General features: G+C 45.2%; 1 protein-coding gene and 1 long non-coding RNA gene across 2 annotated transcripts; both read left to right on the top strand.

Moving 5' to 3' along the window:
- Positions 1-3,770: 3,770 nt before the first annotated feature.
- LOC129734594 (ankyrin repeat domain-containing protein 7-like) lies at positions 3,771-17,854 on the top strand. The gene is made up of 9 exons (XM_055698233.1): positions 3,771-4,013; positions 8,016-8,130; positions 8,365-8,538; positions 8,653-8,759; positions 9,278-9,415; positions 10,192-10,331; positions 16,119-16,152; positions 16,232-16,301; positions 17,536-17,854. The coding sequence occupies exons 1-9, from the start codon at positions 3,808-3,810 to the stop codon at positions 17,629-17,631; spliced, it is 1,080 nt and encodes a 359-aa protein (XP_055554208.1). The 5' UTR covers positions 3,771-3,807; the 3' UTR covers positions 17,632-17,854.
- Positions 17,855-17,982: 128 nt separating this feature from the next.
- Positions 17,983-23,289, top strand: LOC129734604 (uncharacterized). The gene is made up of 4 exons (XR_008730130.1): positions 17,983-19,254; positions 20,837-20,898; positions 21,998-22,100; positions 22,338-23,289. It is a non-coding gene; the product is annotated as an uncharacterized LOC129734604 (long non-coding RNA).
- The last annotated feature ends 3,522 nt before the right edge of the window (positions 23,290-26,811 follow it).

The following is a 26,811-nucleotide window of genomic DNA, read 5'->3' as shown; positions in this document are numbered from 1 at the left end:
CCTACAGACAGGTCTAATTGTATAATAAAATAAGTTAAAGGCGTATTTCATGTTCTTAGAACTTTCTTCATGCTCATTTAACTGTTTTGTTAGGGCACGGTTGGACAACTGCAGCAGGAGCTTGCTGATGCACTTAAAAAGCAATCTATGCCAGAAGCTTCACTTGAAGTTACTACGCGCTACCACAGTGACCTGGAGAGAGACAAGCTGCACTTGCAAAAGGAGTTGGAAAAAAAGTTGAAAACTAAGGTACTTAATGTCTGTAACTATATGAAGAAATCTGACCGTAGCTGTTGAAAGTAGGAGCGAATGTTGTACTTTTGCACCACGTTTTGCAGTGTTCTTATGAAAACTGAAGTATAGAGGGAACCAGAGGAGCTTTGCAGGAAAGCTGTAGGGTGATTTTGTGTGTGCGTGGACACGTCATCTTGTTCCCCAAAGTTGCAACCTCATCCTGTCACTTCTAGAGTATTCCTTCTTCCCACCAGCTCCAGCTGCTGTTCTTGGTTATGGTTCCTAAGGTGTGTTTCACACTCCACACCAACCTTGGCCATAGGTCTTGGATGGGTGGAGGAGAGCTTAGGCCTGTTTCTGTGTAAGTTGCTGCATTCTCCTGCGCTCTTGTCTTTTCCGGCCACCTTACTTTTTCTTCTGCCACTGTTGCTTTCACAGATGCAGAAGCAGAACATGCTGGCTCTGACATCCAAGGACTTGCACAGCACGTGGGAGGAGCACTTGAAGTCACGATCCCACCTTGGAAGAGCGCGTTGCTCATCTTGACGAGGAAAAGGCTGAACTGTTGGAACAGGCGAGCCCAGAAAATTCTCCGGGCACCGAGCCAATACCCAGGAGAACCACATGCACCTTCTGGTCCGGTTCTTACATACTCATTGTTTTCTGTTATCCCTGCCATTCAGGCTGCGAGTACCTTATCGTTTGGGGGTCATGGAGGAAGCAAGTAAAAGCTAGACGGGTATCTTTGTGTAAGTTCTGGAGTGGCTCTGTTGGGAAGAGTTCCCAGTTACTCCCTCTCGGAAGAGAGGGGAGTAACGCCACCATCACTCGGAACAACTCTGTGCATTTGGCCTTGCCCAAGGTCACCCCCTGAAGCCTGTCTCGGGCACGAGTTGAGCAGGAGGCAGGTGGGGGTTTGCTTTTCGGAATGGTGTCTTTGCTTCCCAGGGCACAATGCAGTGTGAGGTGATGCAGAAAAAAATGAATGCAGTAACTTTTTGCTTACTAGTAGCTGACTCAGTCCGTCTTTCCCTTGTCATGGAGACCCAGAAGCAGAGTTCCCAGAAGTGCTTTTGAGGTTGCTCTGGGTGATAGATTCTAGTTTTTAGGTTTGCATCCTTTCTGGCTAATAATAAACAAATAGGGCCCGTTGTGCCCATAATACTATATCCACAGGACCCATCAGCACCCTCTTATCTTCAAAGCCTGAAACTGAATTTCAGCCCAGCCAGCTACCAAGTCCCTGCCAACTAAAACTGGGTAATCACGGGGGGGGAGGGGGGGTGTTAATACCATTCTGAAACATTTAATATTGCACAGGAACTGTAGAGTCTCCTGGTCTTGGCTGGGGAGTGACCTGTAAAAAACCCAAGTTTTTGTGGCTAAGCATGCGTGCACTTGAAAAAACACTGGAGAAGAAATACTTCCTCCTGGAAAGAGCAGAGATGGATTGTGTTTACTGTGTGTTGCCACCTTGTAAATAAAATCCTGCCTTTCTTCTAATGTCTGGAAGAAAACAAATACACTCAATTAAAAAATGCATTTTGCTCTCCATTCCCCCATTAAATGGTCCGACTGATTACAGAGGTACTCTTGAAATGGCTGCTGCTCATAGCCATTTCCCAAAACTCATAGAATTCGGGTTTTGCAACCTGAATTTACTTGGCTGTGTTTTCAGCAAAAGTCTTTTTTCTGTCTTTTTACAATTATTATTATTATTATTATTATTATTATTATTATAGCTCTTCCTTCTAGAGATCACGTCTGCAATAACGGAATGCTGCTAATACACTGAGCATCAACTAAGGAAAGTGACTGTACATCAGCCACTTTGGTCGGCGAGAACACTGCCAGAGCGAACAGGCTTGATAAAGCTGTGAAGACTCATTCCAGAAAGGAAAAGGAAGGTTTTAGGAGCTGTACCATTATTAGCGATGAAGGAAAAGAAGGTATTTCAAAGGGCTGAATCTCCTCCCTAAAAAGTGGTACTACATTCCTGTCCTGTTGTAATCAATATTTTCAGCGCTAATCACAGTCAAGTGTGTCCCTCTCTCTGATTTAGGTTTTCTTTGCCATCTCTCCCATGTTACACAACCTCATTGGCAAGAGGCAGTTTCTAATAGGAAGTAGTGTGCTGGCAAGGTGTTCCATGAGTCAAACCATCTAGGGTATACTGGACTGTGACATCACCCCAAAACCATATGGTACTTATAGTAAGGTTTCACCACGCTGAACTACTTAGTGCCGTCACCGCAGCAGTACAATACGGAGGATGGTTCCCAACTTATCTATACCAAAGGCACAACCTGTCTTTTGATTTCTGGACCACGTTTCCATACACTCAGCGGCCGCTTGTGTTCTTTTGTGGCAGTGCCAGCTCAGGCACATTTACTGGAAAGTAACTTTCTGACCCTGTCATGGCAAGGCAGGTAACTAGATGGTGCCTACAGCCCCCCCCAGCCCCCCTCCCGCTATATTAACCCTTGCTGTTTGTTCCTTTGGCATCCATTTGCCCAGGGCTAACGATGGCACACAAGCAGGACTGCTCAACAAACTAGGAGGCGAATTGCTCGCAGAGCTGTTTTGGCCATAACTCCCTGACGAGATGCCCTTGCCCTGAACGACAAGCGCTTCCAAGTTTGAGCCATTTGCTTTTAAAACCGACTCGCCCGAGCCCCCCAGCGTGCTCGCAGCGCGGGCCCCGCCGGGGCCAGCGGGGAGCTGCTGCTGCCCGGTACGCCGGCACCCCCCGGGCTTCCCGGCAGCGGCCCGAGTGCTCTGCGGGGGGCGCAGCGCCGCCGCCACCCGCCGCGCCTCTCGCTGCCCCCGGCCCCGCTCGGCAGCGCCGCGGCCGGGCACCGCGCAGGAGCCGCCGGGCACCGCGGGGCAGGAAGTGACGTCACTCGCGCTGGACACGCGCCGGAGCAGACCCCGCCCCCGCCAGCAGAGCCCGCCGGCCGTTTAACCGCCGCGCTCGCCGCTGAGGGAGGCGCTGTCCGCCGCTGCCGCGCTGAGGAGCAGCCTGTGCGCTCGGCTTCCCGCCCTCTGGTGGTTCGCTCCGTAGACAGCCGTACCGGGCCGCTGCCCGGGGCCCCGACCCCCCGTCCCTGCCCCGAGGCCCCCCCGATCCCCCTGCCCCGGGGCCCCCCCGATCCCCCTGCCCCGGGGCCCCCCCGATCCCCCGATCCCCCTGCCCCGGGGGCCCCCCGATCCCCCTGCCCCGGGGGCCCCCCCGACCCCCCGATCCCCCTGCCCCGGGGGCCCCCCCGATCCCCCTACCCCGGGGGCCCTCCGATCCCCCGATGCCCTGCCCCGAGACCCCCGATGCCCTGCCCGGGCCCCCCGATCCCCCGGCCCCCTGCCCCGGGGGCCCCCCGACCCCCCGATGCCCAGCCCCGGGCCCCCCGATGCCCCTGCCCCGGGGGCCCCCCGAGCCCCCGATGCCCAGCCCCGGGCCCCCCGACCCCCCGGCCCTGCCCGGGACCCCCCCATCCCCCGGCCCTGCCCGGGGCCTGCCGCAGCCCGCCTCGTGCCTCCCGCCATCTCTTCCCTGAGGCAGGACCGTGCCGCGGGATGAAGAGGTTTTTCGGGTTCTGGAGGAAGAAGAAGGGGCGGCCGGCAGCGTCCGGCAGCGCCGCCAAGCCCTTCCCCACCGGTGCCTACGAGCTCCGGCTGCAGGAGCTGGGCAAGCTGCACCGTGCGGCCGCCCGTGGCGACCTGGGTCAGGTGCGGCAGAGACTGAAGAAATGCGGCATCGACGAGCGGGACACGGCGGAGCGGTAAGCGGCGGGGGGCAGCAGCGCCGGGCGGTGCTGGGGCGGGGTGCGGGGGGGTTGCGGGCAGCGCCGGGACCCGCAGGTGCAGCTGCAGCCGCCGGCAGCTCAAGGGCGCTGGGAGCGAACGGCAGCATCGCTGCGGGGAGCCTCAGCCTGGGCGGGGAGCCAGGCCTGTGCTGCCAGGAGCCCTTGGAGTCGGCCGAGCATCCCCCGTCTTGCCCCGGCCCCCTCCGTGCCCTCGTTCCCGGGGGTGCTGCCTTGCCTGGGGGCGCAGGAGCGGCAGGGGGCCGGCAGCAGCCTGGCCGGGGGGGTTGCAGAAGGAGCCTCAGGGCCATTCTCCAGGCTCGCTTGGAAGGCAGAGTGCATGCACCTCCGAGGCCTCGGCGTGCGGGGTTAGTAGTTGAGCTGAGCAAGCTGCACTGCCTCAGCTGGAGTAAAAGAGGGTAAGCACTGCGTTTAGGAAAGGTTAAATGTGCTGTGTATTGGTGCTGTGTGGACGGTTGCCTGATGTGCCTTTTGTGACTGTGATGTTGCAGCCAAAGCAACATCAGTCTGATCTTAGGTGGCAGTTACTTTGCTGTTTGCTCTGTGGCCTTGGTACAGCTAATTAGTGCCTTGGATTGGAAAATCTGGGCAGTGCCATGCAGAGGGAGCTGCTGCTTCTGGCAGGTGGTGTGATGTGTGCTTTTGAGTCAAGCACAGCAAGTACTTGGCAGTTATATTTTAGGGAGAAGCCCTGGGCTGCAGCATAGCTCCTCATGATCCACCGTAAGCATAAGGGAATCAGCTGAAGTTTTTGGGTCTTGGATGTGTCGAGCTGTTAATGCCTTTTCTGAAAAGACTCTGAGTCAAAACATCCATGACATTCAGAGGAGATGCTGGTTTAATCGGAGTACTTCAGCATCCTGGGCTGTCTTTCTCTGAAGACTGGACTTTTGCCAGCCAGCTAGCTTATTGCCCTGAAAACACCTGAAACTGTCTAGATTTGTAGGAAGGCGATGAAGAGTGCAGCCAGTCAGCACGTGGGCTGTGTGCCTGAGTGTTGCCAGCCAGTATTTGTTTATGCAGCTGCAGGTGGGGGATGCCATTTAAGGTGGCTTGAGTGCACTTCTGTGCATAATTCAGCTGCCAGAGTCGAGGTGCCCGATGGCATTTATGGAAATAGTTCGGAAAGTTTCTCTCTTTTTCTTCTTACTGCTTCCTGATTCAGTCAGCAGTCAGTCACCAGCTCTTAGCAGACCCTGGTACGAAATTTCGCTAGTTTTTGCGTTTCAAGTTCATCTTGTCTAGAAAGCTTCTTTTCCTCTGAAGGGTTTCCTTCTGTGTGCCAGGCAATTATCAGTGTTATAACAGGACAAATAAAGTCACAAACTGTAAAAAACCAAGCCGGGGGCGGGGGGGGGAGAGGGAGGGAAGAAAGAAAAGGCAGCATACTATGATGAGCACGGTGGTGGTTTTGCCGTGATAATGCCCAGTGCTGAAAAGCGAGGCTGAGAGCAATTTGGTGGCCAGAGCCTGCCTACTTGCTGCAGCCACTGCCCTCTGTACCAGCCATGAGGGTTGCAAGGCCACCTGTGCCCTCTTAGTGCTTGTGGGTGTGATGTGTGTTGTGAGTGACCACCAGATGCAGGTGCGTTTCAGGGCTTCGTGTTGGAAGACTTGGTATCATTGGAAATAGAGGTGAAGAATAGGAAATAATGCAAAGTAACGGCAACAATGTGTGCATTGGTTGTATGAATATCTCAGGTTTGCTGCTCAGGATTTCCAAAAGCAAAATCCTGCACCAGGAACATGGCAAGGATCACACCAACAGGTTCCTTCCGTAAAGTGGGTCCTGTAGCCCATAAGACCTCCCGAAAGTGTGCCTGATACAGCATCAGTTAGGAGCAGGCAGCTTTCAGAGGTGGTCTAGCAAAACCTTCAGCCTCACTGACAGAGACGGGCAAAACTCTGTAGTTGGAAGCACTGTGGGCACAATGCCAGCTAGTCATGGATCCTGGGTCAGAGCTCATCGCTAAGGGAGATTGACCCTGTCAGCTGCCTGTCAGACTGAACTCCAGCGCTTTCATTGCTTGGCTTGTAGCTGCTGGGTTGTCGGCTCAAGCACCGTTCAAAGTGCGTACTGCCAGCCTGCTGTTTCCCAGTGGGGTTGTTTCGTGGCTGCTCAGGCATCAGCAGTTCTCTTCTACTCTGTAGGTGATCAGCGTAGCAGCAGCAGGAGCAGGAACAGAATCTGGGCAGTGTCCCCAGGGCTGGGTGGCAGAAGAACTTCGGTGTTACTGGAGGCCTCTTGCAGGGACAGGCAACCCTGAGCACTGGTGTTCTCTGCCAGCCTGTTCCCTGAAGTGGATCTTCTGTGGAGCACATAAGGCCTCGCTCCAAGCAGAGCCGTCTCCTGTTGACAAACTGAGAGGCTTGGTTGAGGAGGACAGCAACAAGTCCAAGTTTTCTGAAGGCTTTTCTGTTTGCAGAACTGATAGTGACTACTTGACGTCTGTCATGCTTCCTAGTGGTTGGTAGTAGCAGCTTTCAGATGATTGTGGACTCCTTCATAACCAGTTCTGGTTAGCTTTCAGATAATCTCAGTCAGTCGTTTCTTCAGAGATGAAGAATCCCGCATGTTTCCATGGGAATTTCTCAAAAAGTGGTGGTGGTTGCTCTTGAGCTACTCCTCTGTCAGTGCTCCAGTCTGTTCCCTGTCTGTAGCAAGACATTCCAAATTCTTTGAAGTTTTCTGTATTTCTCTCATCCTCATCTTTGTTGCAGTGGAGGAGGATGTCAGCTGCCCTGTAGCAAGTATCTGTGTTACAGATTACTGTGTTTCTGCATCACCTGCCACTGCATTTGTGTACCTCTCCCTTTCCATTCCCCCTTAGCCAGGGAGCTGTTGTGCTCCTGTCTCAGCAAGGTACCCAAACAATTGCAAGGCTAGTTGAGCTTTCCTAAATACAGAGAAGGACCTGCCTGCAGCGATGTGGTTCAGAACCAGTGCTGGTGTTCCCCTCAGTTCTTGAGGAACTGTGGGATTGTTACTGCATCGCCTTCAAGGGAGGAAGGTCCCAGCTGTTTTCTAGCTTGTCTTCTGCTCTGTTGGGACAGGTGTCCTGCAGAGCAGCAGGTGCTTTGCTTTTGCACAGAGTGAAGCTTGTGCTGATTTGTGCCTCTGATTTAGGGGGAAACACATGCAAGGACTTTCTGGGCAATTTCTTTCAGTATAAGTAGGCTGGTTAATTGACATCAGACCTAAGATGTTCTGTGGTTTGAAGGAGAGGTTTTTTGTTTGTTTTTTTTTCCTCTGGCAAGGCTTTAACTTGAAGAAAAGAGTTTCATTTTCTTATGCTGGTCATGTATTATGGAAACACAGTATTCCCTCCCTGGAGAGGACTTCCTCTGTAGTAGGCTTATTATGACTATCGTAGTTACACGTATCTGAAGGGTCGGGTATTACTTTCCTGTACTCAGGCTTACAGTGTTCTGCTGTCTGGTTTGCTGCATGTAATGGGGGGCACTTTGGTGCAAGTGAGTACTTGGTTTTGTTGCAGTAGTAAGCAAGCTAGAGAAAAAGCAGAAATCCTCGAAGTGCAGGGAAACGCTAATACTCTTTATATAAAGCCCATCTACATCTCTGAGACACTTCTGGCACGTGAATAATCCTAGAACTTAGAGGGTTGCTTGCCATAGTTCTCAGATTCCCAAGCTTTGGTCTTTTTTGCTGTGCCACAGGTGTAGTCCTGCTGGAGGCAGTGACCACCACCTGGGCACGGGAATCTGTGCAGATTAAGTTCTAGAGTGAAGGAAATGGCACCTTACTAAGCAGATGCTGCGGAGGGGTTTTGCTGGCCAGTCTCGGGTGTTTGGTGCGCAACTGCTGTTACTGGTAACAGAATGAGAAATCGTTTCTTAAGCTTGCTTTGTGCAAAGTGAAACTTGTGGTCATATCAATTTATCAGAGACTGAAATTATTTCTCTAGTTGTCTGTGCTAATTTAATATGTTTAATTTTTAGGACACCCCTGCATCTTGCTTCTGCGAATGGCCATGTGCATGTTGTTACATATCTCGTAGAAAACAAGTGTAAGCTAAATCTTACTGACAGTGATAACAGATCGCCACTGATGAAGGTATGTGGAATATGTCATGCTCTTTCAAGTGGGGCTTGTCAACTGTGCATTAAATGAGAGGTGGCTGGAAGGATTCTTTACACAGCTCTGCATAGAAGCATGCATCTGGTAATCAGCGTGGAATAGGCATATGTTAGCTCAGCTTTGAAGGTGCTCTTATTTTCCAGCATTGGGAAGCCGGGGCAATTGTAACAGAGTGCTGGCAGTTCTTCCTTTTTTGCGTGTTGTTCCCAGGCAGTACAGTGCCAGCAAGAAGAATGTGTAGCTATTCTGCTAGAGCACGGTGCCAACCCCCATCTGGCGGATGCTGACGGCAACACTGCCCTTCACCTTGCTGTCCGATCTCCTAATACAACCGTAGCGGGGCTGTTACTTGAGCATAATGCCAATATTGATGCTCAGAATAAGGTAAATTTTTGTATTTGTTGAAGAAGTTCTTTCAAAAAGTTGTATTAGTATTTCTCTTGTAGGGTTTTTTATTTTTTTACTTTTATTTTTAAATGTATTTATCTGCCCTTTCAGGAGGGAAACACTCCGCTTATTCTTGCTATCTCTGAACATCATGAAGATATAGCAGAGTTTCTTCTGCAGAGAGGAGCTGATGTGCATGCTCGAGATCACTGTGAAAGGTGAGTGGTTTGTCAAAACTCTGCATGGGTCTCTTTAGTATTCTTTAGGTTGGATTAATCAGAGGCATGAGAGTGAGCTCTGAAAAAACCCGGGGAGCCACATAGCAGCTATTTCTGTGTGACTTGTGAAAGCACATCTGCGCTTGGCTGTTGTCATACCTCAGTGGGTGCTTTCCTCGTTGAGGGTTACAAGAAGGCATTGCCTGTGGTGTCCCTTCTGGCAGGAAACATGCTGTTAGCTCAGCAGCACTGCCTCGATTTGAAAAAAACATCTCTTGCATAGTGGCATAGTTTGTATGTGAGTGTTGTCTATGTGGAAGCTTTGTCTGAAGATTGAAGGTTTGGTTGTTTTGACTCCCTCTTGCATTTTATGGTTGCTCTTCATATTTAATGAAAACTGCTTTTTCTTTTGCTCATTCAGTAATGAGGACAGTAGTTTTTGAGAGCAAACAGGAATAAAAATAATTACAGTGTCTGTGTGAAATGATCTACTTCGTAACATATTTTTGGTGTTTCAGAACCCCACTTATGACTGCAGCATCTGGTGGACAGCTTAATTTAATAAAAGTTCTTCTTCGATATGGTGCTGATCTTTTCCATAAAGACACTAACGGATGGACAGCTGAGGATTATGCTGTTACTCATGGATATTCTAGGTAAATTTTTGACTTTATTGTTAGAATAGGTTGTCAGTTGTCAGTGTGGCTTTTGAATGGTTTTGGTAATAGCAGCAAGGTTTAATGGTGTGTTGAAAGCTGTCCTGAAGCTGTGCTCAGTGACGTCTTCTGATACGTATCGTTCCCTGTGTCTAGTATTAATCTGGATGTTGAAGAAAATTTCCGCCCCGAATGGTCTGTTAGATGTCAAGTTTTGATGCTAAACTTGCACCTGCCCAATACAAACTCTAAAACACGTCTGTATCCTACAGTTACCCAGAGGTAGAACGTAGCAAACTGAAATGCATGTCAGTCCTCTCCTCAGACCAGCACCATTGTCCTTACTGACTTCCACTACAATGAGCAGGAACTACCAGCCTTTTGTTTCAGAGATCTAACATATCCCTTTTGTTAAAGTCTTAAGCAGTTTCACCCCTCTTATGGATAGCTTTGTACCTGTGCGTGTCCCTTCTCTAAGGTGGTTATGGTTGCTTAACAGCTAGGCTGAAAATACTGTGCCGAGCTGGAGCTAATGGCTTCGTAGGTGTGGATATGCACCTCTAGAGTGAACATGACTGTAGTGAATATTGAAGTAGGTAGTAGTCGTGCAGTAAGTTCTGTGTGTATTACTCTCAGTGAATGCATACAAGCATATGAATTCCTACGGCTATGAATACGTGTAGGGTGGATAAGTGGCTGTTAACTGTTCTATTAAACTGTATAAGCAAGTATGTGGTTGTTTTTACCAAATACATTTCTTCTCTTTCCCTATATAGTCTTTGTAAACAACTGGTGGCATACGCATTCCGGGGAGACAGAGACGAAGGTGGTGCACAAGGCGACACAGTACCTGGCATTCCTCACCGGGCCGGAGCTGCTGGCTTGACGTTGGGTGCACCTGCTGTGGACAGAGGAGGTAGGATCTTTAATCACGCAGGAGCTCACGAGGAAAATCGCTGTGGCCTTTTCTTTAGGGGGTTTGTGTTGTCAGCGCTCGCTGTGTTCGCCGTTGACTTTAGTGGAGGCATCAGGTGGGGTAGCGCAAGAAGCTTTGTGAATATGCTGACTTGTTGTTGGTTGGAGGTGCTTCTTGTCAGGGGTGAAGGCAGCTGCGGTTTGTGTGCTACGGGCCCACGTACCGGGTTGTTGCCTTCTGCCTGCCAGATTGCCCATCTGTCTAGGTTTTCATACCGAGAGAGAAGGGGGACAGGGAAGGAACTAGGTGAGAGTGGTTTTGGTTTTGGGGTGTGTACTTGTACCTTAGATGGCCAGTCAGATTGTGAAAATGAATTGCAAAAGCAGTAGGTTCATCCTGAGTAGTTGTGCATCTTCCTGTAGCTGGGAAGCAACAGATGAGTTAGCAGGACTGTACATGTCTTGTTGATAGCCACTGAGTTTGTGCAGTGGTGTTTTAATATTAATAGTTTCATCTGCACTAAGCTGCTTTTAGTGAGTTGTCTTATTTCTCAGCATCAGTTACGATTGTTTCTGTGTAGGTGCTGTAGAGACATACTTAGGAAAAATCGTCTTGGAAAAGTCACTTGGTTAGGAACAATAATGCAGCTTCTGTGTGTACTGTATCTTCATGGACATAGTTTGATTCCAGTAAAAATAAATAACACTTCTACTTCCAGTAATTGTATGAAATAAACGTTAAAAAGTCCATATTAACTTGTGACCCAGAAAAACAATTGAATTGCCTTGTTATCAAAAAATTAGCTCCTTCAGTGAGTTCATTTTAAAATAAAAAAACCAAACAACAACTCCTTAATTTTTAAGATCCAGTCTATGCTTATGAGCTCATATAGCCCTAGAGGAATCTTAGAAAACTAATCTTTTAATATAGATCGAACTTCTTGTACTTTACATCTCAGGCCCTACAGTGGGAAGTTCTATCCTTTCTGGTTTTTTTAAGGGTGTTACGTCAGAACTTTGTGGCAAATGGGCAGCAGACAGCGTTCAAACACAGTTTATTACTCCTTTTTAAAATATGTCATGAAATATGAGCAAAACGTGAGATATTTTTCCGAGTTCACTTTTCCCAGGTAGGGGAATTTAGTTTAGAGCCAAACTTTGTTCCTTTGACTTAGGACTAGTTATTTTGATCTAGTCAGCGATGTGTAAAGTTTCTTGATAGACTGAAGGAAGATGCGGAGGTTTTTATATTTTATTTTATTTTTGGAAAGGGCTTGGTACAGGTAGTTTAATCAACAAAATGTTGCTTTTACCCAAGCAGCACTCTGTGGCTGCCTCCTGTGCACATAGATAATTGCTGTGGTACCACATTGTGATGACTGGCAGGCCCGGGTTATTTTAAAATATGTGGCTTGAAGAATAATACTGTTGTGTGATTCCAAAATTGATATGCCCTCAGGGAAATATGGGTTCTTGAACCAAGTAATTTGCTCAGTTCCTTGAAGACAGTAATACTACTAGCATAAGTCCACAACGTTATGGGAAATCCTCACTTGAAGAGGCATAGGAAGTGTGAAGAGCATATTTATGTGGGTTAAGGACTTGGGAGGAGAAAGAGTGTGCTGTGTTCTCAAACTGTTTATAGTAGGGCTTGTTTTTCTTGAGTAGTACGAATCTTTTTCTCCTTGTGCTCAGTTTCCTGGAAAATGACCCCGGCCTGTTGAGTGAGAGGGATTAGTAGCATGCAGGGAACGCTTAGTGGCATTGATTCTGCAGTCTCTTGCTTGCACACACAAAGCGCAGGTCCTGCATCATGAGTCCCTTTGACAGGCTGCAGTAAAAGCTTTGAAGCCCCTGTCAGAGGAGAAGCTCAACTGATCGTGGGACAACGGAGGAATACCCGCTTTGAATTCTTTGTTTTAATCTTGCTCTTCATTCCTGTTTTTCTGGGATCTTCAATGTAGTCCTTCCTCCTTTTGCTGCTACTTTTGCACTTGTTGAACATTGTTCAAAATATTTGCCTCTAGTGAGCAAGTCGGTACATTTAAGAAGTTGGCTCATGCTTATTTGAGTGTTTACTTTTTGTCAGAACATGAACCTTTTTGTTGATTACAGACAGACTGGCAAAAACCTCCAAATGAATGGCTTCCACCTCTAGCATATCGAATGACAGACTTTTCAGATTTGAAGTTGGAATTTCTTTGGCAAAAAGTAATTATGTATTTTTTCTAAAAGCGAGGGTTCAGATTTCTAGTATGTCTTCAGTGGCAGCTTTTTTTAGCTGCTGCACTGCGTATTGGTGTATTGTTCCTACAGAAACCATTGGTTTTTCATCATAGAGCTCTTGGAAAAGAAACGAGTGCTTCAGTGTGCTTTTTATCTGCTGTATCACCTTTTAAGAAAACTGAGAAATGGAGAAGGAATGAGAAACAATCTTGAGGTCCTTTTTTAACTCTTACATGTGTATTTTTGATAGGAGTCCTCTTGCCACATCCATTCCGTGTATTTGTGGTAACATCAATATAAGCAGGACTCCCTGTTGCTCTGAGGCAAATGTTACGGCCTTGTCACACAGACATTTGGTGTTGGGTAGCTGCAATAACAGAACCACACCGTTCATTGATATAAAAAATAACATTTTACTAAGTAGGATGGGTAGAGCAGGTGGATGGTGATTTGTATTCTAAAGCTTCTGTTCCACAGCACATAGACACGCGTACACACACAAGCACACATGTATGACACTCACAGCAGTCAGTGCACCCGTTTTGGTCCAGTTGTGGCCTGCCCTATAGCCCTGGGGGAACAGGGTATTCACTCCGACTGCTTGTCAAGCCTGCGTTCTGGCTGGTGGCGTAGCTTCTCTACGTGAGCAGTTCAGCATGGTCAAATCAATATATGCAGGGCTTTTACCTTCAAACTGAGGTAGGAGGGGGCTGTGTCTGCATCAGGCACCATCTGACACAACTGGCTAGTGTACCTCCAAAGTTTGTTGGCACCTACAGATTTTTGGGATGCTTAGACGGAGGGATTTTACGTGTGCCGTACGTATAAAACACTCTACAAATATGAAGGAATTGCATTGGCAGTCAGTGCTGGGCAAGGACTAGTCAAGCTGAGAGAAATGCAAAGTTGGCAGTACAGTAAACTGCCACGAATCTGTTTCAGTGTTTCAAAATATTGGAATATAGGTATTCTACAATGGAGCAAGTAAATTAAGTTACAGTGTTTGACACTGTCCCTTAAGAGTAGAGTTCTGTAGGTTGTGATAGGTTTGGCTTCTACTTCTTGTAACTGTATAGTAGGCTGATGGTCACAGTACATTCTCCCATTGCTATAGCTTTGTTAATGTACTGGTTATGTTTTCCAAATTTCGGGGGATTCACATTTATTCTGGTGCCCTTGTTTGGTCTGTCCTTGACACGCCTTTCCCTAAATGGATATAGGAATGCCACAATCTCCTAGCCAGACATCAAGAACGGGAAAACCAAAGAAAGGTATTCTATACAGTAGCATTTCAACTATGGAACATGCTGTGTGATGTACAAATACTAACACACCTGTGATGTTTATTATCTTGGAGGTCTCTATTCTGATGGTTTTGGTTTTATAAATTAGGTTTGAGAGCAGGCTTTGGGTGCTTTTTGTTTGCGTGTTTTGCATGGGTCCTTAATTACTGAATTGAGTGATTGCTTTGTGTCATTAGTGATAGTAAATAATATTAAAAAAAAATATATATGCTCTTCTGTTACTCCAAAATGAAAATGGACTTCAATTAAAGTAGAAACAAGTGATCCCTAGATACTACTTTTCTAGATCCCGTTTCTACAGTAGGGCATCAAGACCTGTCTGAAAACTAGCTCATAAACTTTCTCTCTTGCTTTTTTAAAGGAGAATGGGAACTGGTTTTGATCCTTGCTTAAAGTTACTATCCATGGAAAGCAAAAGTTCAGATAACTTACTCAACATGATATGCCCTTTGTTTTCTTTTCCGTTTAATGATTTTGTCTAAGACCTCGGTTTGGCTGTCATCATACAACTTTATGGAAGGCCACCAATCTCCTCTTTATAAGCAACTTCATTTTGTGATGATAGTTAACGAGAACTAATTATCGAGGACTTGAGGAATGCTGAAATAGATAGGATGTGGAGGCTCTGTTTGGTTTTTTCCTTTCTGTCCTGGGAATTGAAGAAGCCTTTTATTTCATCTTAGTTGTTGATAATTGAGAGGTTTTCGCACTCTTCAGGCTGGATTCCTAGAGTTCAGGTTTCTTTAGTACATCGGTGGTGTGCTAGAGTGCGCTATGGTTGAGTTTGCAACATGTGCATCTGGGCCACGCTGCCATTCAGAGGGATCTTGACAAGCTGGGTAAATGGGCTGTCAGGCCTGTCTTAACAGAATTCAGCAAGGGCAGATGCCAAGTCCTGCACATGGAAAGGAACAACCATTTGCTACAGCACGTGCTGGAGCTGCCTGGCTGGAGAGCTGCTTTGCTGGGAATAGCCAGAGGGTCTTGGCAGAAAGTGAGCTGAGAATGAGCCAGCAGGGTGCCCTGCCGGCTGAGAGGGTTAACGGTGTCCTGGGCTGTATGAAGAGCAGCATAGCCAGGAGACTGAGGGAGGGGATTGTACACCGCTTCTTGGCAGTCCCTGGGTTGTGTCCAGCTCCCTGGGTATAATTTTGAGCCCCCAGTGCAAGAGAGAGTGGTCTTTCATCCGTGAGCGAGTTCAGTGGAGGGCCATCAAGCTTTGCCAGGAGCAGGACTCCTTGCCTTTGGGGGAGAGACTGGGGGAACCGGGCTTGTTCAGTCTAGAGAAGAGATGACTTTGAAGGGGACCCAGCAGCAGCTTCCAGTACGTGTGAGGAGAAGACAGAGACAGGTGCCTCCCAGTGGTGTGTCACATGAAGCAAAGGTACAAGAGGCATAAATGGAAAGAAGAGAATTTCTAACGGAATGTGGGCAGCTTCACCATGGTGAGAACAGTAAAACAGAGAGGTTGTGCAGTCTCCCTCCTTGAATGGTTCAAGATCAGACTGGATAAAGCTCTATGCAGCCTCATCTGACCTCAGAGCCGAGCCTGCTTTGAGGAGGCGGTTGGCTGAGAGACTTGCCGAGGTCCCTTGTGACCTGATTTATCCTGTGATCCTATGTGCCAGTTGCTGTCTTAACATGGATGAAAGCTTGGAGTGTAGTATAGAGTGCCCTGGGTACGCCTGTTTTGCCTGTTGAATACCCTTTTTGGTGCAGCGTAGAGAACTGCTGGGGATTCTTCTACGTGAGGATAAGCTTTAGATCTTGGTTATGCTTTTTGATGTTTTTTACCTTTTCAGGATAACGTGTAAGTGGGTAGAGCACCAGCTAGTATAGTATATAAACCAGTAAAATCTGTGTCAACAGCGTGTGCTTGTGTGTGCAGTATGAGTACTTCAGCAGTTCGTTTATTTACCGTCTTGCTAAAGCACCAGTATTTTGTTAACTGTTTATTAACACAGCATATTCATGCTATGCTGGGCTTTTTTAGTTTAGAGGTAGTTCTTAAACTTTTAGGTATAAAAGTTCAAAGGATCTAAAACTCTAGTCTTTTTTGTTTTGTCAATTCAGTGTGGCTTGAAAAAGCAGTTGTTTGGAAATGCATGCATTCATTCATGCTGTCTTACGTTAAGTTGACTCCCCAAAGTTTCATTCTGTTATGACATGTAGAGTTGTCCAGGTTAAATGTTTGTATGTGCTGGTTAATTTTTAGCATGCCAAATCTAATTTCAACATGTCAATTCGTGTTTGAACAGCAATAGACGGCTTGTCGCAAGGAGACTCAATCGGGTAAGACTTTAAACATACCCAGCACATACCTGAGGAATGATTGGAGAGACACGGTACTCATTTTGCTTTACTTTTTAAGAAGCTTGGAGAAAGAGGGGAGCGATGTCAGTTGGCGTGCTTCTGAGGAAGAACTCGATTTTACTCCCAAGGTATGGTGTATTTACAGTAAATGTCCTATAAAAATAAGTGATCTGAAGGCAAGTTTTCTGGGGGATTGAAAGAAACTACAGTTCTAGCCAATATTGTTTTCTCCTTAGAAGCACTCTCTGACCTGCCAGCCTTTCTTCTGCTGTGAGTTTTTCCTAAAAGACCTGTAGCTGTGGCAGATCATGCAGTAGATTTGTGGTTTGAGGCAAAAGAGCAATAGGCGACGAGATAAATCGCCACAGTTTTATTTGTTCTTGGTCATTTGAGTCAGATTTTAAGTTTATAAGTTACTAATATAACCTGTTCTGTTCTTCCCCAAACACTGTTAATGTTTCCTGTAAATTTCGTGATAGAATCCTAACCGATAAAGGGCACTTTTTAATGAAGATGTACTGAAATCCTTCATCACCTAGTTCTCCTTTCCTCCTCATCAGGTTACTCAAGAGTGCTCAGCCGATGAGTTACTCAAATGGGTCATCTTTTTTTCTTCTATTGAGATGGCATTCTGTGCTTGCATGCAATCTCACACTGCATGTTTTCCCTCCTTCTTTTGAATGCTTAGGTAGTATTCTTTTTGTCAGCTACAAGCTCTCAGGCCTGCTTTTTTTGCTAGTGTTCTGAAGCATTATTAACTTCTGCAGTGATGTCTGGAGCATCTGTTCTGTTGCTCTGGGATTCTGCAGCGATGAGGAACCAGTGTTCTAGTTCAACCTACTCTAATACTGGAGGTGCAAGCATGTTCAGTTTTAACATGATTTCATTTTCTTGCACCGATTTAAATACAAATTATGCATTTTTTGGCATGTTTTTGAAATTTCAGGATATTCTGGTAAGTGTACTTGCAGGGACTAATTAATGCATTAAACCTAGGGTTCTTAACAGTTACTTCCCTTGTGCACACTTGCAGGTAAGCATCCAGAAGCTGTGATCTTAAATATAACTGAGTTTTACTGAAGTACTACAAATATTAAACCCAGATTTTTCAAACTGCTATGCATGTAACCATAGTTTTGGAAACAATTTTCAGAAGGGTGCCTGCATGGTATTTTGGGGGTGAAATACTCACTGAATTGCATATGTGAGGAGTGTTTTTGTAGTTAGAAGTATAGGATGGAGCCAGCACCTGACCACTGTCGAAAGGACAGCCTGATTACATTTAGTGTTCAAGGTTTGATGTGACCAAAGGATTTGTTGTTGTCGTTAGTGTTCTAAAAGAAAATAATCATTTATTTACAGAAGCTGCAGAAGCCAAATTTGACATTGTTAATGAATGTTTCCCAGCAGTTCAGGAAAAACAGTAAGCTATTTGGAAAAGATTGCATAGTATACTAATATATAAAAGTAGATTTGCTAAGTAGTTTTTTAAACAATTCTTTTCCTATAGTAAATGAGAAAAGTAGCACTTTGAAAACACAGCACTTAGGCATTTCAGAAAAAACAAGTCATGTTGTTAAAATGAAGGTATTAGTCCCCTCCTAAGCCTTTGTCCCTGGCCAAGTCCTTCCTCCATCCTGCCCATCCTTGACTTGGTTCCTTTTCCAGACATTCCCAGATTACTCCGTTAATCTGGTAACATGCCTGTTGCCATTCCCATAACTCCTTTTGTTGTTTTGACATAAGTGCCATGTCTCCAAAGACGGTGAATAATGAAGTATCTTGCAAGTCAGTACCAAAGCAAACTGTCTTTCAGAATCTAAATAATTTGCAAGATAAACAAGAAAGCTGGAACAAGAAAAGCATGATTCAGGCGAAGTTTCACAGAAATGATGACTCCCTTTTTGCAGAATCTAAGATGACAAACTGGAAAAAAGACACCTCAGCTTCTCTCAGATAGTTGTGGTCTTAAGGAGAAAAAGTCAAGCTTCAGTAATGGCTTTGAAAGTGATAATAGTTCTTTGTCAGCAGGAAAAAGCCCAAGGCTTGAAAGTCAAAGACCAAACTCTGTCTGTCTTGAACAAGTGGATGATGAAGATACAGAAGAAGAGCAATGTGAAGTAGATAATAAAGTCTGTGAAGCACTGAAACAAGAAAGGGAACACTTGTGCTTGAATAGGCATGACGAAAATGTAAGAGCAGCGTTTCACTCAGGCACCAAAGTAAGTTGTATAAGGATGATTCAATCACAAAGGTATTTTCTAAGGGTGATAAAGGTAAGAACCAAAAGGTAAACTGGATTTCTGTTAATATTTCACGTATATCCATCTTTTGATCATCCTTTTTTTATAATAGAAAATGCCTTTACTCCTAACCAAAGCAGTTTCTTAGGTATAAGAATAAGATTGGGCAGTATTTTCAATGGTTTTTTTTATTGGTTGCAGTGGTTTTGCAGGAAAACAAATAGGCAGTATAATTTTTCTGAAATAAATTAATTTTTTTCTCAGTTGTATGTACAGTTTTTATCTGTCAAGATTTATTGCCATTTAGTAAAATACCTGGTGCGATGGCTGAAAATGAGGAACCAAAAAGTTTGAGTCAGATTGAGAGCAGGAAGTTAGTGATTTTCCTGGAGCAAAGTAGAGGAAAAGGAGCGTGTTCCAAAACAATGTAACTGAAATGAAAGCTAGAGTTAGGCTGACAGGAAGAATTGCTTCTCAGGAGCTTTGCAGAGCCAGGGCTAATGACTTAGGGCTAATGTCATTGCTGTCTCCTCAGAGATTCCCAGAAAAACTGAAGGCCTTGTAAAACAAAGCTCAACAAAGTTTCCCTGTTGTCTTACACAGGAGAAGCATTTTTAAAGTTGTTGTCGATGGGTGGCTAAGAAGGTGCTTGTTTCTGCTATTTCCAGCTGTTTGGTCAATCTCTTTTAGGAAAAATCACCTGAACAGGAAGAAGAGGAGAAGGAGCAGGAAAAGGAAGACGCTGGTGAAGAGCTACAAACTGCAGTTGTTGAGGGTGTGAAAAACTCTATTTGTAATGATAGCCATCAAGTCCACAGTGCTTCCAAAGACAACGCTGGTGAGAGAAGTGAGTTAGTGAATACTGCTCCCAGTTCTTCCTCTATAAATATTAATGCACAGTAAATGAACTGAAATGGTGATTGACTTCTGAAACAGTAAGTCTTTCCCTTGCCTGTGAACCCTAGTGGGCATTGGCAAGGAGGAAAGTAGCTTTTGTTCCTTATCATTCGTTCCTGAAGAACAAATTGTGGCCTTGGATTCCAAACGATGCTAAATGGAGCAGGTGTCATTCTTGGTTTTGTTGCTGTGTTCTCCCTGAAGCGATCAGAACAAAATGCACAGTTGAAAAAGAGGAGGATTAGAGTGTCTTGGTGTGACAGTAGTATTGCCCTTTCTGGCCCGTGCTGTCAGACTGAAAAGTTGTGATTGCTCTTGGCTGAAGCCTGGGAAAGATTTGAGTCAATCTGAGAGAAAGCTGTTCTGTTCCAGTGCCTCACCTTGTCCAGTTTTAAAACGTAGAAAGTCTCTCCAGTGCCATGCGTGAGTGTGCTTGAAAGCATTGCCATGTCAGTCAGGGCTGAGTACTCTGGTGCTCACCTCAGGTCTTGGAGCAGGAGGAGAAGGCACACTTTCCACTGTCTGTCTCCAGAGAGTAGAGTGGTGTGGTAGATGTTACCAGAGCGTGTGTAGCTGCTGATCAAATGCTACAGAGCGGGCCTGGCAGAACCTGCTGTATTCCAGGTGTTGTGCCTATACATGCTCTTCTGTCGGTGCATTTTACCATAAGCCTGCATTTGGCACAGTGTAAGTAGTCCTAGCTGAGGCTGGAACCAGCAGTTCCCCTCTGCTAGGACGGGTGCCCTCACTGGTCTCTAGCTCCTTTCCCGTTTTTTGTGTGCATGTCTCCACGAGAGCGAATCCTGAATAAGTTTTACCTAACGGACTAGCTTAAAACAGAGAAATGAAGATAGTTTAATCTGGCCAGGAACCTACTGAGACTGAGCCTTGCGTGTGTCTAGTAGAGAAGAGATTGGGATGTTGGCCCCTGAGATAGAGACAAGTTGTGTGTTTGGGGTGAGTTTTTGGGCTGTGAGCCTCTCCTCTTTTTAAATGGCAATGCTTAGGTGTCTACCTTCTGGGAAGGTGCAGGGTAAAAACTGCTAGTCAAGGAAGATCTTTTCTGGTAGTGCTACAAAAGGAGCATTGTTTCTTGGTGATTTTAGCATGAAGATGTCGGGTGGTGTTTCTATGGTACTTCTTGCACAGTGGATGGTGGTAGTCAATGGCAATTTCTGGAGCTGTGGACTGGAGAGCAGGTGACCTAAACTCCGTATGCCACAGGGCTGCAGCGTGCTGGAGCCTTTTCCTGAGTGTGACCCAAACACGTCTTCAGTGCTGCTTGTAGCTGTGTCAGCTGTTGTGCATAGCCATCTTCTGCTGGAGAGGAGGCCAGAGAGGTGGCGATCTAAAGGAAATACCATGATGTTGTGTGCTGGGTGTGAAGAAACCCTTGAATAACACTCACTCCTTAGTTTGTCCTCAGCAACAGAACCGCTGTGCATCTTTTGGGCGCAGGGGTGATGGGGAAAAGCAGAGTGAAATAGAAGGGCTCAGTGTCTCCCCTCTTCCTGCATTTGTAGGTGCCCTGACAGCAGTGGGAGCAGAGGAAGAGGAAGATGCTGAATCTCCCTGGGATTCTGAGGTATTTCCTGTGAAGGAGACCAGGGTTCCCACTGGTGGGGGTGGGGAGTGAGATCCAGAAGCACTCGGAGCTTGGGCCCGGCCGCGGCTGAGGCTTATTTCCTCTCTTCCTGGTTCTGCTGTATGTTTGTAACTGGGGGCCCTTGAAATACTTGTGCTGTGTGCTAGCTGTTCAGCGAGGCTTGGGATGCTGGTAGGTCGAGCTAATGATTTGGGTCTCATGGCAACTGGCCCTTGCAGTTGGGTTTCTAGTACAGTATTGCGGCAGTGAAGTTTCTTGCTGCTTAAAATACTCTTGAGCTCCTCACGGGGGCTGGCGGGATTGTTGCTTTTTCACCACACAGCTCTATTCCGCTGACGTGTTCAGTGGTTGCCCTTAGGGTCTGCAGCCTAGATGATTAGCTGCTTCGGAAAAGAGCCTTTCTACCGTTTTGGCCCTTTTGGAAAGTAATGCTCAACAGAGATACCACACGTGCTGGCTGTGTTGGCCCTTTTAGTTCTTCCTGTCTGTGGTAATGGGTTAGAAGAAAACGAGCAGAGTCTGTAGCTTACCCCCTCTGACTTTTCTTGTGAGGAAGAAGAAACTCTTCCCCATCTCCTTCTTACAAATACAAGGCTAAAATATTATTGGGGGGGTTTAGGTAGCTTTGGTTTCTGTAAGCTTTGTCTTGCTCGTCTTTGTTCAGCCCGTGCAACTGGGAGTAGCAACGTGTTCGCTCCCCACTGCAGGATGTGTGCCTGGGGAACATCAGCACAAATTTGAGTGTCGGGTGCCAGTTCAGTCCGAAAGTTGGGTCCCCCCCAGACCTGCAGTTACAACCCACAGCTCGAGTTACCGTGTTAATTCTCTCTTGCGGCTGTGCAGTTTGCCAACGTGACAGAAGAGTTTAGATGAGTTGTGAGGTTTTTGCCTAAGATCTGAAAACACACAAGTCTGCTGTGATTTTCCAATAGACTGTGTCTTGACGTGCCCTTTCCAAGGGGCTTATCAAAGGCTTTTGTGATTCCATGCTGTGCAAGTTGGCTTAGCAGGAACATTTTGCGTAGAAATGAGTTGAGAATTTGTACCGATGCTCACGCCCGTGTTTTATGTTACACAGACGGATTCTGAAAGCCCGGAAGAAGGATCACCTGGTGTGTTGCTTCCAGCTGCAGACAGACACGGAGCACGCTCGCGGATTGTTTCAGGGGAGCGCCAGACTGGTAACTTCGTGGTGGACTAAATGTTTGTCTGTAAACACGTATAGGCTGAAGTGAGCTGTTATCGATGTCTGCCTGAGGAATGCGCTTACGGTGTGGGTGCGCGCTATAGCAATGAAGTGCTTAGTATTTGTTAATTAACACCAGCTATCATGGCGCTTGCTGGCAAGTTTGTAAAGGAAGTTACCTTGTTTGCATGATGTGTGTTCTTTGGATGTGTCTGTATTTTTTTGGATTCAGGTTCTTGTGGCATAGTGATGAAAGTGTATGTGGTTTAGGGCTGACCTGTCTGAACACCTAAACATCCTTGGATGATGATGTAGCAGGAGAAAGCTATGATCTGGCCAAGCATTTTTTCCCCCCGCCTTAATTTTTTTTTATACCTTTCTGTTATGCTTTGCCTAGGAGCTAAAATGTGAGTTCAGGGTTTCTGCCTGTACTTTGTGATGCTGTCTCTTGAGCATCTGGAGTGTAGAATGGCAGGGAAGTTTTGCTGTTGGGGTAGAACTGTCATCTGAAGGATTTCTTTTTTACTAGATGGTCAGTCCTGCTTGTAGTGTAAGTACAATAGAATAGCTGAAGAAGCTAATCCAGTAAGCTGGAAGCAAAACTTTAAAAGCTCCTGGGAGTTTGTAAATCTACTTGTCGAGTAGTTGTCATGAAAGTCTGCTTTGTATGAATCTACTAAGATGAGTTTAAAATCAGTGTAAAAAGGGGATAAAAGGTGATTATGATAATCTTGCTAAGGTATTTCCATACTGCTAGACCACCAAGTTTCCTGAAATCCAATGCTGTTTGTTTTTTAATTATTTTTTTAAATACAAAAGTTTTGCTATGGAGCCATTCTTAATAACGTTCCATACACTTCTTTCATGAGAGGACTCAAACTGTAAGATGGCTAAAGCAGAGGACCTGAAAAATATAGGTGGGCCAGTAGATTGTGTGGGTTTGTAAGTGATTTAATGTTGGAAAAGAATCTTAAAAAAAATGAAACTATTTGGAACTGTGCTATAAATGCAGATTACAACCAATTGTCATTTGGGTTTTTTCTTTTCTTGCAAGCTGAACCAGAACAACCTGATAAGAACTAGTTTGATTCTTCCTCATTGAATGATGTGTATGAGATTTCTATGTCTGCACCCATGTTTTCTCTGTCCTGTCGATGGAAAGGAAAATATCCCTCAACATCACGGTCATAGAGCTGTTATTTTATATAATTCATAGTGTTCTTTTATGATAATTCATTACAGCAGACCAGCGTTGGCTTTTGAAATAATCTTTGTAGAAAGCAGGATTCAGCTCCTCCAAATAAGTATTTTGATCTTGTTTTGTTAACAAGCAAATCCTTATTGCTTCCTATGGATTGTCCTAGTTCTGTGAGTAGTATTTCTTAAATCCAAGGTGCATGATGGGAAGCATGCACTGTCCCTTTCTTGTATACCGATACCAATGCTGGAGGATAAGGTAAATTGAGTGTTAAGTATCGCAGTCTCGATGAAATAATGCTTGCAACTAATACTTAGTTGTAGAAACTACTGATGTTGAATGGAGTAAAAAGTTTATAAATTAAATAAAAATTGAATAAAATAACACTTTCTGAAACATTTTTCACTTCCAGGCTTTTTGGAGAAACCCAACAATTCCCAGGTAAGTATTTGTTCATGTCAGACTGACTGCTTGTTCTGCTCATTAAATATTATGGAGTTACTTTAAGTGTGATTGATTTTTTTTTTTTTTTTTTTTTTTTTGTCATTGGATTGTCTTTCATAGCTGAAGGCCCCTGAATCTGTTTTGGAAAGGAGTGAAACCTCTCCTAACAAAAAGCAACAGAAATCAGGTAATGTTCACTTCATGTGGCTCTGGGTTTAGCTTCATAATCTTTCTAGACAGGAGTATTTATTAAGGCATCTGATTTGTTTTGCAGATCTTTTGGAGGAATTCGGCTTAGGAGATGCAGAAGATGTTGAAGGTATTCGTAACAATCTCTTTGTAGTGTTCTTTTATGGACAGACCCATTGTACTTGCAATTTTCTTTCTAATATTAAATTAATGGCTCTAGCAAGGCATCCCGGGAGCAGAAGGTCTACTGAAATATACCTCGGTGTATGTGTTTGCTCCCTCCTCTAGTCTGCTTTTCCGCACTGTCCATACCCTTCCATGATGTACGCTTCCTACACCGTACTTGCTGTCATTTCCCCTTTTCAGGCAGTCCTGAAGTTTGCTTCTCTTTCAGTTTCTCAACCCCCCCCTTCCTGCCTTTCCTGGGTCTCTGAGCATGTGCTGTGGCTGATTCCAGGCTAGGGATCTGTAGGCTAGGCTGTCCAGGAGCTGCAGGTGAGCCACAAAGGGTAATTCTTGGGCTCGTGCCGTAGCTGTAGTTTTCAGGAATTATTACTTGCCTGGCTTTTCTCTACCTGCCTGGCAGTTGTTTTGAATCATGTACAAACACGTTCCTCTGAGGCTTCCCTCTCTTGTTTCATGGAAAATGACCAGCAGGCTCAGAGGCAGGGGAAGGAAGTGAGGAAGAGAGACAAGACGGGAGGAAATGAGTGTCAGCGTGTTTCAGGAATTCTCTTTTCTTCGGAAACAAGGCCAAAGTTGAAGCGGCTAGCTGGTCGGCTATGTATTGGAGACAGGATATGTAACCTGAATGGGTTTTTAATGTCTTTGTTCTCATGTTTATCAATTTGCATATTTGATGATTTGTGTTGTATTTTGTATTAATCACACTTGTTAATCAGATGAGAAACAATTTGCCACTCAGGTTTTAGAGTTTCTACAATTGGCTATTGACAATATAAACCAGAGAGAGGTGAACAGATATGTAGACAAGTAAGTGGACTTGTAACTTCTAAGTATAGAATACAAATAGTTCCAAGTTCTTTGGCATCTTCGCTTTAGGGGAAGAAAGAAAAAAAGGATTGTTGATCTTTTGACAATAATAGAGGTGCAGCTTCTCTCTAGAAGTATGTCCCTCCTTCTCCTCTCGCTCTTCTCCCTTTCATGTGTTTGCAATGGGTAAGCAACAGGTCCCCTTTTGCCCTTTATTTTGCACTGACGGTGTTCTGGTAAGACACACAGATATTGTTAGAGGTTGTTCAGTTAAAACGTGAGTTTTGGTTATGTCTGTATTCCACAGTAATGTGGAGTGTAGCCCCATAATGGACCAGTACGTTACAATTTTACAAACACAGAAAGGAAAGGTTGCCTTTTCATGGCTCGTTTCATGTCAGCTGTTTTTCCTGTGTGGCTTTATTCATTTGCGTCATGCTGGTTTTTACCCATATGTTATCTTGAAGGTCAGGTGCTAAGAAGTAGATGTAAAAATTTTTCTTTCAAACATTTTATGTTGGGATTTGGGTTTAAGCAATTTAGATTGCTTCAGCAAAGCATCCTGATTCCTGCAGCACAAATATTTCTGACTCTAAAGGGCTTGAATGCCATCCGTGACAACTTTATTTGATAAATCTGGAGAACAGGTACAGTATCTTGCATAATTAAATATCCAATGAGAGATGGAATTTCCCATTCTATTTACTTTGTTACTGACTCATAGGAATACATTCTTAAAATTATTTTTGAGTCAAAACAAAATAGCGGTGTTCTCATGTTTTCTGTATAGCAAAGTAGGTGCTGTCCACTGTAATCTGCAAAAAGTCGTTATGTACATTATGTACAATTTATGAAGAGGGAAGTCTCAGAACAGAGTGGAGAGGTAAAGACTAAGTGGAAAGAACGGCGATGACTAGAAGTCATCTTTCAGTGCTAGCTAGAGAGCAGACAGAGTAAAAGGTGGGGGAATGACAGGCAAAAATACTGGAATCTGGTTTACCCTGTGAATTTTTTATATACATTTTTTTGAATGACGGGCTCTTCAGAAGCCTTGGAGTAGGGTTCTGCCAGTGTTTTAACTCAGAATTTCTCCCTGTGCTAAAAGTGAAGAACTCTTGACGATGAGGAGTCATCCTCTTTCACAGTGTTGACAGAAGCCAATAACACAGAAAATAGACTCGTGAATTACTGCTCCAAGAAAAGAAGAAATTTTACTTGCAACAGCTAATGGGAGGAGTCCTTAGCTTTTTAGTTGATGTTTTTTGAGTTATTTTTCCAGTGGTTGGAAAAATAATTACTGACTAGAGTTACTGACAGGGTGAGAACTGGGATTTTGCAGGTAGGAGAACACTGTAGCCTTTCACCTTTCCTGCTTCTTCCTTGTTCTGTACCCATCATACAGAAATGTCAAGATTGATTAAACCCTATGGAAAAGGATTCTTAGGGGCTCCAATGTTATCAAAATCTTACCTCAAAAGGGAGACATCAGACTCAAATAGCTGCTGCTGAAATCTTTCCTGTTGACCGTGATGGGCAAGGCTGAACAGGAGTTAGGGTTGCTTTTCATTCTAGCAGCATGGTGCCTAATTTGAAAGTGACTGCACTCTGAAACAGAATCCAAAAGACGAAGACGCCTACGTACTCTGAACAGAGAATGTGACTTGCATCCTTAGAAGGGCAGTACAAAACTCTGGGTGCTCGCAGGTCTGCTTGTATCCAGTTTTCAGGCAGATACAGTTGAGCAGAAAAGCTTATTCGGTCTGTGTTGTGCAGACCGGAGAGGTGTCACAGCTCTCCTGCATCCACAAAATATTGAAGTCTATCTTCTAAGCAAAATTGTGGTGCCCATGTTACATGATGGGGGTGATGGCGCATATCAAAT

This window comes from Falco cherrug, chromosome W, assembly GCF_023634085.1.
Source record: "Falco cherrug isolate bFalChe1 chromosome W, bFalChe1.pri, whole genome shotgun sequence".
NCBI lineage: Eukaryota > Metazoa > Chordata > Aves > Falconiformes > Falconidae > Falco > Falco cherrug.
This window is presented reverse-complemented; position numbering and strand designations above follow the sequence as displayed.

Excerpts from the sequence above, each read along its gene's own strand:
- LOC129734594 (XM_055698233.1), top strand. The coding sequence starts at position 3,808 with ATGAAGAGGTTTTTCGGGTTCTGGAGGAAGAAGAAGGGGCGGCCGGCA. Across the intron at positions 8,760-9,277 it reads GCTCGAGATCACTGTGAAAG|AACCCCACTTATGACTGCAG; the intron begins GTGAGTGGTTTG and ends TTGGTGTTTCAG. Across the intron at positions 16,153-16,231 it reads TCGCAAGGAGACTCAATCGG|AAGCTTGGAGAAAGAGGGGA; the intron begins GTAAGACTTTAA and ends TTACTTTTTAAG.